The following is a 13,253-nucleotide window of genomic DNA, read 5'->3' on the forward strand; positions in this document are numbered from 1 at the left end:
TTTCATTATTCGTTACTTTACTATTAGTGCCCCAGTGGCCATTAGCACCAGAAGAGCTTGAACCTGTTTTTCATAACAACAGAATCCAGAAGGTTTGGCTACTCTTGAACCGATAAACTCTTCTGCTGTGTTTACATAACCAGAGTCTTGTCTGTGTTTACATTAGGGTTAGGTTTAGGTCTATGGTTAGGATTAGTGTTAGGTTTAGATCTAGTGTTAGGTTTAGGTTTAGGTCTAAGGTTAGGATTAGTGTTAGGTTCAGGTCTAGGGTTACGGTTAGGTCTAGGGCTAGGGCTAGGTTTAGGGTTAGTGTCAGTGTTAAGTGTTAGGTCTATGGTTAGGTTTAGGTCTAGAGTTAGGTCTAGGGTTAGGGAAAGGGTTAGATTTAGACATAGGGTTAGTGTTAGGTCTAGGGTTAGGGTTAGTGTTAGGTCTAGGGTTACTGTTAGTGTTAGGTCTAGGTCTAGTGTCAGTGTTAGCTCTAGGGTTAGTTTTAGGTTTGGGTTTAGGGTTAGGGATAGGGTTAGTGTTACTGTCAATGGTTAGTGTTAGGTCTAGGGTTAGGGTTAGGGTTAGTGTTAGGTCTAGAGTTATTGTTAGTGTCTAATGGGAGATTAGCAAACAGTGCCAGCCTTCTGTAGGCTAGTGGAGGTTCCTCGGGTGCGACCCCAGTGAGACAGTAATAAGGCTCTCAGGTAGGGGGTCTGGGATACTGGTACACCCCTCCAGTCTGGTACACACACACACTCACACTCACACACACATCCCCCCGCCCGCCTGTTACCTCTGACCCCTGCAGTGGGCATCGCAGGTGAAGCTGGGATAATTACCCAGAGAGCAGAGTGTCACCATGGGCTGGGGACATGCAGACACAACCACCCTGTGATGACACTAGCACTCTTTCACTGACTGCTTTCACTCCTTTTTCCTCTGTCCATCGCTGACCCCCTCTCTCATTCTGTCCATGTGTTTCTCTTTTTCTCTGACTTCCACCTCTCCTATAGCCATCTGTCTGTCTCTCTATCTCTCTCTCTGTCTGTCTCTCTATCTGTATGTCTCTCTGTCTCTTTCTCTGCCTGTCTCTCTGCCTCTCTGTCTCTTTCTCTGCCTGTCTCTCTGCCTGTCTCTCTGTCTCTTTCTCTGCCTGTCTCTCTGTCTCTTTCTCTGCCTGTCTCTCTGTCTCTTTCTCTGCCTGTCTCTCTCTCTGCCTGTCTCTCTCTCTGCCTGTCTCTCTGCATGTCTCTTTCTCTGCCTGTCTCTCTGCCATTGCTGACATTAAAGGATCAGTCACTCTAACTCAATACCAGGAGCAATCAGAACCTTCCCGGCCCGGTTCAAGTACCAGAACAAGTACAGCACTATCAGTGCACACACTGCTACACTACAGCACAGCGTATCTCTGGATTACACACAGAACACTTAAACCTTCTGCATCAAAGCACTGCCACTGTAACTGAGTCAACACCTGAAGGCCTGTTCACAAATCCTGATGTTTTAGGGACTTTGTAAACAAACTCCAGTTCTGTGGGATACAGTGTTTCATCATTCATCAGACCCTCATGATCCCACAGCTCCCAGTGTCCTGCTAGTCTAACAGGAACATCCTGCTCCCACTCAGACGACGTAAGGAATGTGTTAGGACTCATAAGTCCTATCAGATGTTGATCTGATGACCTTGTGTATGCTGACCTTCACCAAACTGCTATGAAACTGAAAACAAACACCACATAACACTCCCTCAACACCACCTAACACACACCCTTAACACCACCTAACACCCCTTCAACACCATGTAAGACACCCCCTCAACACCACCTAACATTCCCTTAACACCACCTAACACAACCATTTTTTCTTATTGGATGATGAGAATGTGGGTCTGTACTTTTAATAAGAAGAACAATAACAACAACAACAATAATAATAATAATAATAACAACAGTAATAACAACAATAATAATAACAACAACAACAGTAATAACAATAACAACAGTAATAATAACAATAATAAAAACAATATGTGTCTATCACTATTAAAGACATTTTATAGTACATTTCCTTTAGTGTGTTTAACCCTGAAACTCTTAACGTTGAGTTATTCTATTCTCAAATATTACCACTGTGTAGCTGCATTTTCTAGGAAAACATACATACTAGAGAATTGATGTGGGCACAATAATCAAAATTACACAGCTTGAGATGTTAAAAAGACTAAAACTGGCTCAGCCCCTCTCGCTGGGCAGGGTGGGGTAGTTCATCAGTCACACGATTCTGCCCGATGGACGCGTGCGTGTGGTAGGAGAAGGTGGGGGGCTCAGTCACCATGGTGACTGCCTCCAGCTGCTTCATGTGTAAGATGGCACACTGGCACCTGAACCTAACCCTAACCCCGTCACTAAAACACGCCTTCATCAGCCAAGGTAACCCCCAGCAGCGACTGCTTCACACACTTAGTACTTATTCAACTACATCTCTGTATTCCTACAGTGAACGAGTGGACTGAAGGGTGTATTTGGAAAGTTTAACAATATTTACCTACTACTTCAAAATTATTTCCACGATAGAGACCCTGAACAACAGGAAAATGAGCAACCACCCTATCAATGAGCACACACGTAATACACACACAACCATATATATATATAGAGAGAGAGAGAGAGATAGAGAGAGAGAGAGAGACAATATCACTGCGCACGCTGATGTAAAATGATTGGTATGATGGTTGTTATGACAACGCCACATTATCAACAGCCCATAGTCAAATGTTGTAGCTGTAGTGTGTGATAGGGACACATGGACACATTTCCTTATTGTCTGCGTGACATTTCCTTTTAAAAGAGGAGCCATACTCTTCATCATCTCAGACCCCAGTCTTCATCGGCTAAGCCCCACATAACGAGCACATTGCAGGGAAACACAACAAAGGCATCAGGCCATAAAGTTACAAACCTTTGAGTTCACAAATGGTTTATCACCTAAAGACGCTTCTCCACACCCATCTGGATTTAACAACTCCACCTATAAATTTACAACTCCACCTATACATTAAGAACGCCATCTATACATCTACAACTCCACCTATACATTAAGAACTCCATCTATACATTTACAACTCCACCTATACAACTCCACCTATACATTAAGAACTCCATCTATACAACTCCACCAATACATTAAGAACTCCATCTATACATTTACAACTCCACCTATACAACTCCACCTATACATTAAGAACTCCATCTATACATTTACAACTCCACCTATACATCAGGAACTCCATCTATACATTTACAACTCCACCTATATATTTCCAGTCATGCCCCATATGTGTACCTTCTGATTCAGAAAATTCCCTTCCTGTGGAACCGTATGGATGGAGCTTATGTTGAATTACTTTCAGACTTCAAAATTGCATTAAAATGTATGTAAGCAGCACTAAAGTCTAAAAATAAATTATTTCCATCCGCTCGTGGGTCTCTCGCTGGTACTGAGGGCTCGCGTATGTCGTGACTGTCTGTCTGACACTCTCAGTCCAGGAATAGTCACACAATGTCAATTACAAACATCTTGTCATGTTTAAACTCCCGTTACTTTATACAAATGCCAGGTTGTCAGGTTTTTTCGCATTAGGCAGCAACAGATTACAAAACAGGGATAACACAACGAGTTACGTGCGACGTGCGGGAGTACGACAGCAGTCTTTGCGCACACATCTCTCAGCTTGAGCACCAAACACGAACTTCTTGCTGTTTGTGGGATGTAGTGTGTGGGGTGTAGTGTGTGGGGTGTAGTCTGTGGGATGTAGTGTGTGTGTCCACCACAGCGCTGCAGTTTGGAAGAGGCTGTGCTCCACCAACAAGTTTGGGTGAGGGAGGGAGGCTATGACTCACGCGCTTTCGCGAGCTTGACGATGATGCATGGAACGCGATGTAAATCTTCCCAGTCCCAGTCCCAGTCTCCCAGTCCCAGTCTCCCAGTCCCAGTCCCAGTCCCAGTCTCCCAGTCCCAGTCCCAGTCTCAGCGCCCGTAGCGCAGCGTGTCTATGACCGTACTTACATGTCTCGTGCGCAGGCTCTGCAGGGTCTGGAGGGTCTCGTGCGCAGGCTCTGTGGGGGTCTGCTCATCCGCTACCGCTCATGCTCCCGCTCCGTCTCAGCGCGTGTCCTATACACCGTGTGGGTTTAACCGGTTTAGCCTGCACGCTCACGCTCACGCTCACGCCGTCCACCGCCTCACCGATCGCGCGTCTCCTCTCCTTCGCTGGAGCGCTCCTGCTTGGGCGTGGATCCCGCCGGGTCCTAGCTCCGTCGGGTTATTAGCCTCCCAAAGCGCAGCCCAACTTGTACCGGTTCGGACCCACGAAAGACGTCCACAGTGGCTCAGACACGTCTTACCCATCGCTCACAAACATATTCATCCTTAGACATTCGTTTTTATTGGTGTCTACTTTTAATAATAGCCTAAAAAATAAATCCAAAAATACATTTAAAAAATGATCAATTAAAAAATCGTTATTAAAGACTTTTGCTGTTTTTGCTTTAAAGCAGATTTGCTGATCTAAGTACAACCTTTATAGGAGTCCAGTAAAACGCTGTCACTAACTGTATACACCATAGGGTTTCCTAAAGTTCTCCTAGAACAGGAAACATGGTTTGAAATAAGTTAAAATTATTGCATCAAATTTAATGTTGTTTCTAAGTTAATTTACATTTACATTTTCAGCATTTGTCTTATGAAATTGAAATTGAAAGCCCTGGCCTAGAATTCACATGCTCATGCACCTGTTGCCATGGATACACCTGATTCTTGCACAAGCAGCAGGGGGCAGTATAGATGGCACTTGGCTGCTTGTCACATTCATTGTGAATGCGGTTTCCCACGTGGAAGGGCTGTACCTGATCTCAGCCTGTGAGCATTCAAGCCAAGCAGGCTCTGACCCGCCTTCCTCTTTATCGTGTGTGGTCTCCACGGAAACCTTAGAGAAGCCTCCAGAGCATCCCCTTTATAGTGTGTGGTCACCACGGAAACCTTAGACAAGCCAACAGGCGTTTAGTTGTTATGGGAGGCCGAGATGTGAGATCAGATCAGCTCCGCGTTCACTGTCAGCTGGGTCTTTATGCAGAATGATACTGAATGTGCAGCATTGCACTAAATGTGTAAAATAATTCTTAGTATTTTTAGATGGTCGGAGGGTCAGACTAACAGACAGAGGGACAGACAGAAGGATAAACCAGATGGATAAACCTGAAGTTCTCTGTCCCATCCTGTACTCATCCTTGGGGAACAAGCAGGCAACGTTTACCTTCTCTAAAACCTGATTAAAGTCATCAGCTATGTATCAACCCCCCCCCCCACACACACACGCACGCACACACAGACCCACACACGCACACACCCACACGCAGACGCACACGCACACAGACGCACACTCACACGCGCCCACACATACGCGCAGACACACACGCGCAGACACACACGCGCAGACAACTCAAGAATCGCCAAACCCTTAATGAAGCCAAGGTTGCAGATTTATGATAATAAATAAATAAACAGATTGAAAATAGAGAGAAACAGATAGATAGGTGTTCTATAACATATGTAAAACATCTGTATAGCTGAAACTGGGTCCATGTAGAAAACACACGACCATATGAACAAAGTGTCTCATTCACAGAAAGTTGTTTCTAGACCTCATTTGTTTGGGTGTCTGCATCTGGGTGTTATTTTACACATTTACAGCATTTAGCTGACACTTATCCAAAGCAACTTACAATTATGACTGAGTACAACTTGAGTAATTGAGGGTTTTGTTCAGGGACCCCAACACACACCCTACACCACACACATCCACCTCACCATGCGCAACCTTCTGATTACTAGACCAGTACCCTAACCCTAATCCTAACCCTAACTCTAACCTAACCCTAACCTAACACTAACCCTAACACTGAAGGTTAGGGTTTAACCTAACCCTAACCCTAACTCTAACCATAACCTAACCTAACCCTAACTCTAACCCTACAGTAACCATAACTCTAACCCCTAACCTAACCCTAACTCTAACCCTACAGTAACCTTAACTCTAACCCCTAACCTAACCCTAACTCCTAACCTAACCTTAACTCTAACCCCTAACCTAACCCTAACCCTAACTCCTAACCTAACCCTAACTCTAACCCTTAACCCCTAACCCTAACCTGATCCCTGTAAGTGTAGTTTCTTCTGCTTCCAAAGGGAAATAAAACTAACCAAAAAACAATTTTTAAAGAAAACAAGCAGAAAACCTGAACTACTTCCTAATCTAGATATTATAAACAAATTCCTCCTTATGTCCTCCAACACAAACAGATAAAATTATTTTTTTAATTTAACTGTGAATAAAATATAAATTAATATAATTCAAAATACTAATAATATTTACACGAATCATTTTAATTTATTGCCCATTTATACAAATATACCATACTATATACCGGTTCATGTCCTACGAGGCAGTCGTAGGCACTCTGCTGGACAGATGGAGACATTACACGGGTTTACGCGCTCCGAGGCAGTCGCTCCCTCTGCTGGACAGATGGAGACATTACACGGGTTTACGCGCTCCGAGGCAGTCGCTCCCTCTGCTGGACAGATGGAGACATTACACGGGTTTACGCGCTCCGAGGCAGTCGCTCCCTCTGCTGGACAGATGGAGACATTACACGGGTTTACGCGCTCCGAGGCAGTCGCTCCCTCTGCTGGACAGATGGAGACATTACACGGGTTTACGCGCTCCGAGGCAGTCGCTCCCTCTGCTGGACAGATGGAGACATTACACGGGTTTACGCGCTCCGAGGCAGTCGCTCCCTCTGCTGGACAGATGGAGACATTACACGGGTTTACGCGCTCCGAGGCAGTCGCTCCCTCTGCTGGACAGATGGAGACATTACACGGGTTTACGCGCTCCGAGGCAGTCGCTCCCTCTGCTGGACAGATGGAGACATTACACGGGTTTACGCGCTCCGAGGCAGTCGCTCCCTCTGCTGGACAGATGACATCGTGTCGGTTCAGTCATATGACAAACACAAGGCAGTCGAAAACAGGAAACAATCGTCCAAACAGTCACGGGTAACTGGGTGAGTGCACGCTTCATGATCACAACCCGTAAATGCACACTTTATGATCATGTCACTTAAACGCAGTTGTTTCTGTAAGCGTCTGCTCGGCTGTTGGAGAGTCAGACCCTCCGTGCTAAAGGACGGCTATTCAGCTACCGGGATGATTTCACGCCCTCGCGTTGTATTTTAGTGATTTCCATTAGTTCACGTTGTTGTTTGAATGATTAAGGTAATCCACGGACACTATTTACGCCACTGAGGCACCATTAAGCACTTCTCGAGCAGTAGGCACTCAGACCTGCTTCCTGCAGGACGCGGCGCGCGTGACGATGACGTCTGCGGCGGAGAGAACGGACGAGCTCGTGCGGGAATATCTGCTGTACCGCGGGTTCACGAGCGCGCTGAAGCACCTGGACGCGGAGGCCAAAGCGGACAAGGAGAAAGGCTTCCGGGTGAAGACGCCGCCCCGACCCGCCACACGCTCGGCCACATGAACTCTGTTTGCAACGTTTTACGCTGTAATTCTTCCGACAGTTTCCGTGTTCCGTGACAAACATTTTAAGCGCCAACCCAGAAAAACATTCGAATGGAAATTGAGCCATAGACAACATAAAGCTTACATAATAAAGGATCTTTAATGTTACTGTAGATCGTTAGCATTAGTATCATTAACGTAATTTGTGCACACAGATTTACATATATGATTCTATATTTGTTTAAGCAAAGCAGAACATATTAAAAAACAAAAGTGACAGCTGTTTGTTAGTAAATGTCACGTGTGCTAATAAATACTGAGACTGTTGCCACCACAGGTTGATAAAATCATAGAGCAGCTTCAGCAGCTGATCCAGTGCTATGACCTCTCCGGCCTGAAGGAGTACTGGGGCTACCTGGACCGCTGGCTCTTCTGCAGGTTGGAGGATGTGTACCGGCCCACAGTCAGTAAGCTGAAGGCCAGCCTGTTCCGCTACTACCTCGTGCACACTGTACAGGTGAGGTTCCACCACGCAGCTGCCTTCTGTCTTTCGGTTACGATTTCCTGGACAAGTCTTGCAAGTATCTGGTAGTAGGTGGTGTTTTTGTGCTTTTGTAATCCCCGTAATTACTGCTGGTTTGGCAGAGGGAGTGTGGGCTAATTTATTTTGCGGCTGAGTTCTTGGAGTGTTTTGGCTTCTTTTAGAGAAGACTGTTGCAGTAGAAGAAACATCGTCACTGTTTATTACTGAAAGGCTGCACTGATTATACTGCTGTAATAAATGCAGATTGTCACATGCATCTTTGTCTTCCTGACTTGTAGTGTGACCCTGATTTACACTGCAAGCAATCTTATAATGGAATGATCCAAAGGGATCCAGATAGGATATAGGTCTGAGCGGACATCCCGGGCTTCTGGATTATGTAATGATGTTCCAGCTTTAGCTGTGTGAGCACAGGAGCCCTGGGAAGGCAGATTCAGACTGAACGTGTGCATTATGATAGAGTGGAGACTGAAAGCCCAGAACCACGTTGCAGGTTCTCACATCAGCCACGTCCCTCACGTCAGCCGTGCTCTCCGTGTGCTGCGTAATAACAGTTACGTGGGATGACATGGTGTGTTTCTCCGTTGCCAGATGAAGAACGTGGAGAAGATGCAGGAGTTTTTCCAGAAGCAGGCAGCGGAGTTGCAGGGCCAAGTGGAGTGGCGAGATTGGTTCGCCCTGCCGTTCATGTCTGCCCCTGAGCAGAACCCCACCTTCTCCCCATACTTCTCTCGCCAGTGGGCCGACACTTTCCTTGTGTCGCTCCACAACTTCCTGGCCGTTCTCTTCCAGTGCATGCATATCCTTGTGTCTGCAGTACTGTAGCATTGCCTTAGTTTCAGCATCTCACCCAGAAGGCTTGATTGAAACCTTTATAGTTCTGTTTTTCTACTTTTACTGGAAAGTAGTAAAAGTCCATTTCTACATTCTGTTTCCCTCTCCCAACTCCAAATGAATTTCTTATATAGTTATTAAAACAATGTGCTTAAAGTCTTGGCTGGAGGAGAAGAAAAATTATATATATGGGATATGCACTTGATCATCTTTTAAACACTGACCTAAAGGTGGAGATTTTGTATTAGAGGACAGTTGGTCCCTGTTGGTGCCGTGACCCTGACGTCCCACAAGGCTCCTTAACACACACACCCCAGCCGGTGCTGCTGAGCTTCGACGCAGAGGTGCAGCGCGGTGGCAGCCTGCAGGAGGAGAATGAACGCCTGCGGCAGATGGTGAGGCACACGTCCAGCACATGTCCCGCTGTACCTCCACCTTTCCTAATTTCTATTACTGACTAATGATATTTTCTTTCTCTTATGCAAAGAACAAATGAAGTTGAATAGTTTGTTGAGGAAACACACATACATGTTAGAGGTGTAGGTACCCAGAGGTCACAGCTCTGTGTTGAGCTCTGTGTGAATACACGTGTGTAGCACAATAACTGAAAACTATGATGAAAAGTGAAACATGACTTTGATGGATCAGTGTAGTCAGCTGACGTGTGTGTGTGTCTGTGTGTGTGTGTGGATGTGTGGATGTGGGTGTGTGCGCACGCATGCGGTCTGCTTTCAGTTATTTGCACTTCAAGGAGAGTCCAGAGTAAAGAAATCAGAAGACGTGGTGCATCACAAACTGCCCCCCTATGTCCAGCACATGGACCGGCTTGGCGACACAGAGCTGTGAGGGCGGTCTTTGGAACAACACATTCTGTTGAGATGGGGGGTGTTTTTATGTTTTTATGAGGAGAAAATATGTCCTCTTATTGTTATACTGCAGATGATTAACTTATTACACTATTGGTACTAACAGTCTTTTAACAGGGAATAAACATCCTCTTCAGTTGTGGTTTTCTCCCTACAGTCTTGTTTTTCCAGTCTGTTGCTATAAGCCTGGACTTACACATGGGAAAATCCGCCATCAGCAGCCAGTTTGTTTCCTTCAAACAAAAGAGAAAATTTCAGTAGCTGGACATGTGCAGAGCACATTAGATCTTAAACAGTAACACACACATATACACACACACACACACACACACAAACAAACAAAACAATGATAAGTCAATGTGATGCAGTAGGTTACAGCGCTTCTGTATTTGATCTCACAAGGTCTCAGAGGCATCCTTCATGGTGGGCAGCTCTCAGAAATCAACAGCACACAGGCGTTATTGTTCTGTGTGTGTGCGTGTACTCATGCCAAGTGGGGAGGTGGTGTAGAGTGCTGAGGTCGATGAGTGGTGAGGATGAGGCAGAAAAACCCAATTTGCTGGTATAGCTTTGGTGTGTTCAGGAGAATGAGGTGTGTGTGTGTGTGTGTGTGTGTGTGTGTGTGTGTGTGGTGCATGTCTCTTTCAAAGGGACCTGGTGTCGAGCCAGCGCATGGCCAACCCCACCACGCCTTCCAGAAACTTCTTCTCCACCTTTCTGCCCCAGGGCAAGAAAGGCCCAATGCGTGTGAGCCAGGCTGCCCTGGGCTCCTCTCCCACCCAGGGTGCCCTCGGGAGGAAGGACCCCACAGCCAATCAGGTGGGAGTTCAAGTTGCCTTGGTGACGAGTAAATCTCCTGGCACACAGATCCTTTTTTGTTTCTGTTGAGACCCACTGAAGGAAACGCGTGGTCATTTTTATACAGTCGGCAAAGGCTGTAACCATAGCAACCAACGGGGCTCAGTCACCAGTAGCACGGGGGGGGGGGGAATGACCAAAACGCTTAAATTCCATCTTTGGTTTCCAGTCCATGAAGGTTAAAGACCCTACAGCTTCAAAGGAGTCCAAGGCGGGGGCTGTTGCCACGGCGACGGCGGAGCCGGGCACCAGCTATGTCAGACACAAGAGGCAGGTGGACCACGAGAAGGAGAGGAAGGAGCTGTTCTCCAAACAGCCTGTCCAGGTCAGACACGTCAGGCCCTGAACACAAGCAGCACGGCAGTCTGCTAAACTCCAGCTGACCCCAGTCTGTGTGTGTCACAGATCTCTGAGAAGAAGGTGGAGGGTTCTGAAAGTGACACCCAGCCCGAGAGTGAAATGTCAGACTCACCTACCAATCAGACGCGAGCTGGTAGCGAAGTGGGCGGGCAGGGGGCGGAGCAACCCTTCATCAAGCTGAGTCAGGAAGAGTATGGAGAGCATCACTCTTCAATCATGCACTGCAGGTGGGTGTGGCTGGGACAGCCAGCATGAGTCTGAAGGCGGAGCCTGTCTGTTGCAGTAGGACTTCTTTATTGGGTTTGACAAGTGCGTGTGTGTGTCCGTGCGTGTCTGCGTGTGTGTGCGTGCGTGTGTGTGTGTCTGTGCGTGCGTGTGTCTGTGCGTGCGTGTCTGCGTGTGTCTGTGCGTGTGTCTGTGCGTGCGTGTGTCTGTGTGTGTGTCTGTGCGTGTCTGTGTGTGTGTGTGTGTCTGTGCGTGTGTGTCTGTGTGTGTCTGTGTGTGTGTCTTAACAGGGTGGACTGCTCAGGCAGACGCGTGGCCAGTCTGGACGTGGATGGTGTGGTGAAGGTTTGGTCTTTCAACCCCATCATGCAGACGAAGGCCACCATCATGTCCAAGTCCCTGCTGCTCTCGCTGGAGTGGGCCACAAAACCTGACCGCCTGGTGAGACACACACACACACACACACACACACACACACACACACTCTCTGACACTCACACACACACACACATACACACACACACACACACACACACATACACACACACATACACACACACACACACACACACACACTCTCTGACACTCACACACACACACACACTCACTCACTCACACACACACACACACACACTCTCTGACACTCACACACACACACACACACACACACACACACACCCCCGGCCTGAAGTGCTCCTGGTTTAGCGCCTGTTTTAACTGATGAATTCGGTCAGCTGTTTGGTCAGGAGGAGACTTTCACAGGAAACCCTTATGTAGAGGAAAGTTTTGGAGATTTCCAGTCAAACATGGATGTCCTTTTCAATAAGCTGTTTACGTGTAATCGTGTAATCGTTTAGAATAAGAGCTTTGGGGAGGCTGTGGAGAATGTTACCACAAAACGCCAGCCCTCATAAATATGGACAAGGAACTAGTCCACATGAAGGACAGACACCGCATGTACTGACCACAGTCAGTACACAACACAGATAAACAAACGTCCCACAGACAAAGGTACCAGGCTGCACATCTGCACCAAACACACACATCTACTGTTCCCTTGTGTTTTACAAATAGTGCTGTGTACTGTGATCTTAAATCAACTGGTCGTGTGTTGTGTACTCACTGTGGTCTTAAATCACCTGGTTGTGTGTTGTTTCTCTGTGTTGTGTACTCACTGTGGTCTTAAATCACCTGGTTGTGTGTTGTTTCTCTGTGTTGTGTACTCACTGTGGTCTTAAATCACCTGGTTGTGTGTTGTTTCTCTGTTGTGTACTCACTGTGGTCTTAAATCACCTGGTTGTGTGTTGTTTCTCTGTGGTGTTTGTGTGACTAGCTCTTGCTAGGCAGTGGCACAGGAACGGTACGCCTGTACGACACGGAAGCCAAGAAGAACCTGTATGAGATGACCATAGATGACGCACACCCCCGGTGAGTGAACCACACCCACAGTGACTGAACCACACCCCCGGTGAACCAGCCACACCCACAGTGACTGAACCACACCCCCTGGTCAACAAGCCACACCCACAGTGACTGAACCACACCCCCTGGTCAACAAGCCACACCCACAGTGAGTGAACCACACCCTCAGTGAACAAGCCACACCCACAATGAGTGAATCACACACCCCGGTATGCGACCCGCTGCTCCCCATTACATGCCCACTGGGAAGAGAGGGTACAAGAAATATAGATATGTGAGTGTGTGTGTGTGTGTATATTATATATGTGTGTGTGTATATTATATATGTGTGAGTGTGTGTGTGTGTGTGTATATATATATATGTGTGTGTGTGTGTGTGTGTGTGTGTATATTATATATGTGTGAGTGTGTGTGTGTGTGTATATTATATATGTGTGTGTGTGTGTATATTTTATGTGTGTGTGTGTGTATATTATATATGTGTGTGTGTGTGTGTGTATATTATATATGTGTGTGTGTGTGTGTGTATATATATGTGTGTGTGTGTGTGTGTATATTATATATATGTGTGT

At 46.6% G+C, this 13,253-nt stretch overlaps 2 protein-coding genes across 6 annotated transcripts in view; one reads left to right on the plus strand and one right to left on the minus strand.

Moving 5' to 3' along the window:
* Positions 1 to 4,719, minus strand: part of rab27b (RAB27B, member RAS oncogene family) — a 30,950-nt gene extending 26,231 nt beyond the window's left edge. Inside the window, exon 1 of one of the 2 annotated variants that reach the window (XM_027032281.3) lies at positions 4,057 to 4,719. In XM_027032281.3, the coding sequence (XP_026888082.2) occupies positions 4,057 to 4,124 (68 nt within the window). In that variant the 5' untranslated portion in view covers positions 4,125 to 4,719. Of the gene's footprint in view, positions 1 to 3,890; positions 3,935 to 4,056 lie in introns of those variants that run through there. The other variant, XM_027032280.3, reaches the window with a different exon arrangement.
* Positions 4,720 to 7,001: 2,282 nt separating this feature from the next.
* Positions 7,002 to 13,253, plus strand: part of wdr91 (WD repeat domain 91) — a 25,437-nt gene continuing 19,185 nt past the window's right edge. The window contains exons 1-11 of one of the 4 annotated variants that reach the window (XM_081704296.1): positions 7,002 to 7,115; positions 7,409 to 7,549; positions 7,910 to 8,089; positions 8,708 to 8,914; positions 9,262 to 9,345; positions 9,686 to 9,792; positions 10,467 to 10,635; positions 10,844 to 10,999; positions 11,080 to 11,261; positions 11,550 to 11,700; positions 12,593 to 12,687. In XM_081704296.1, coding sequence (XP_081560422.1) covers positions 7,427 to 7,549; positions 7,910 to 8,089; positions 8,708 to 8,914; positions 9,262 to 9,345; positions 9,686 to 9,792; positions 10,467 to 10,635; positions 10,844 to 10,999; positions 11,080 to 11,261; positions 11,550 to 11,700; positions 12,593 to 12,687 — 1,454 coding nt within the window. In that variant the 5' untranslated portion in view covers positions 7,002 to 7,115; positions 7,409 to 7,426. The other 3 variants (XM_081704297.1, XM_081704295.1, XM_081704298.1) reach the window with 3 other exon arrangements.

Source organism: Electrophorus electricus, chromosome 21, assembly GCF_041902795.1.
Source record: "Electrophorus electricus isolate QZ-2024a chromosome 21, ASM4190279v1, whole genome shotgun sequence".
In the NCBI taxonomy this organism is placed as follows: Eukaryota; Metazoa; Chordata; class Actinopteri; order Gymnotiformes; family Gymnotidae; genus Electrophorus; species Electrophorus electricus.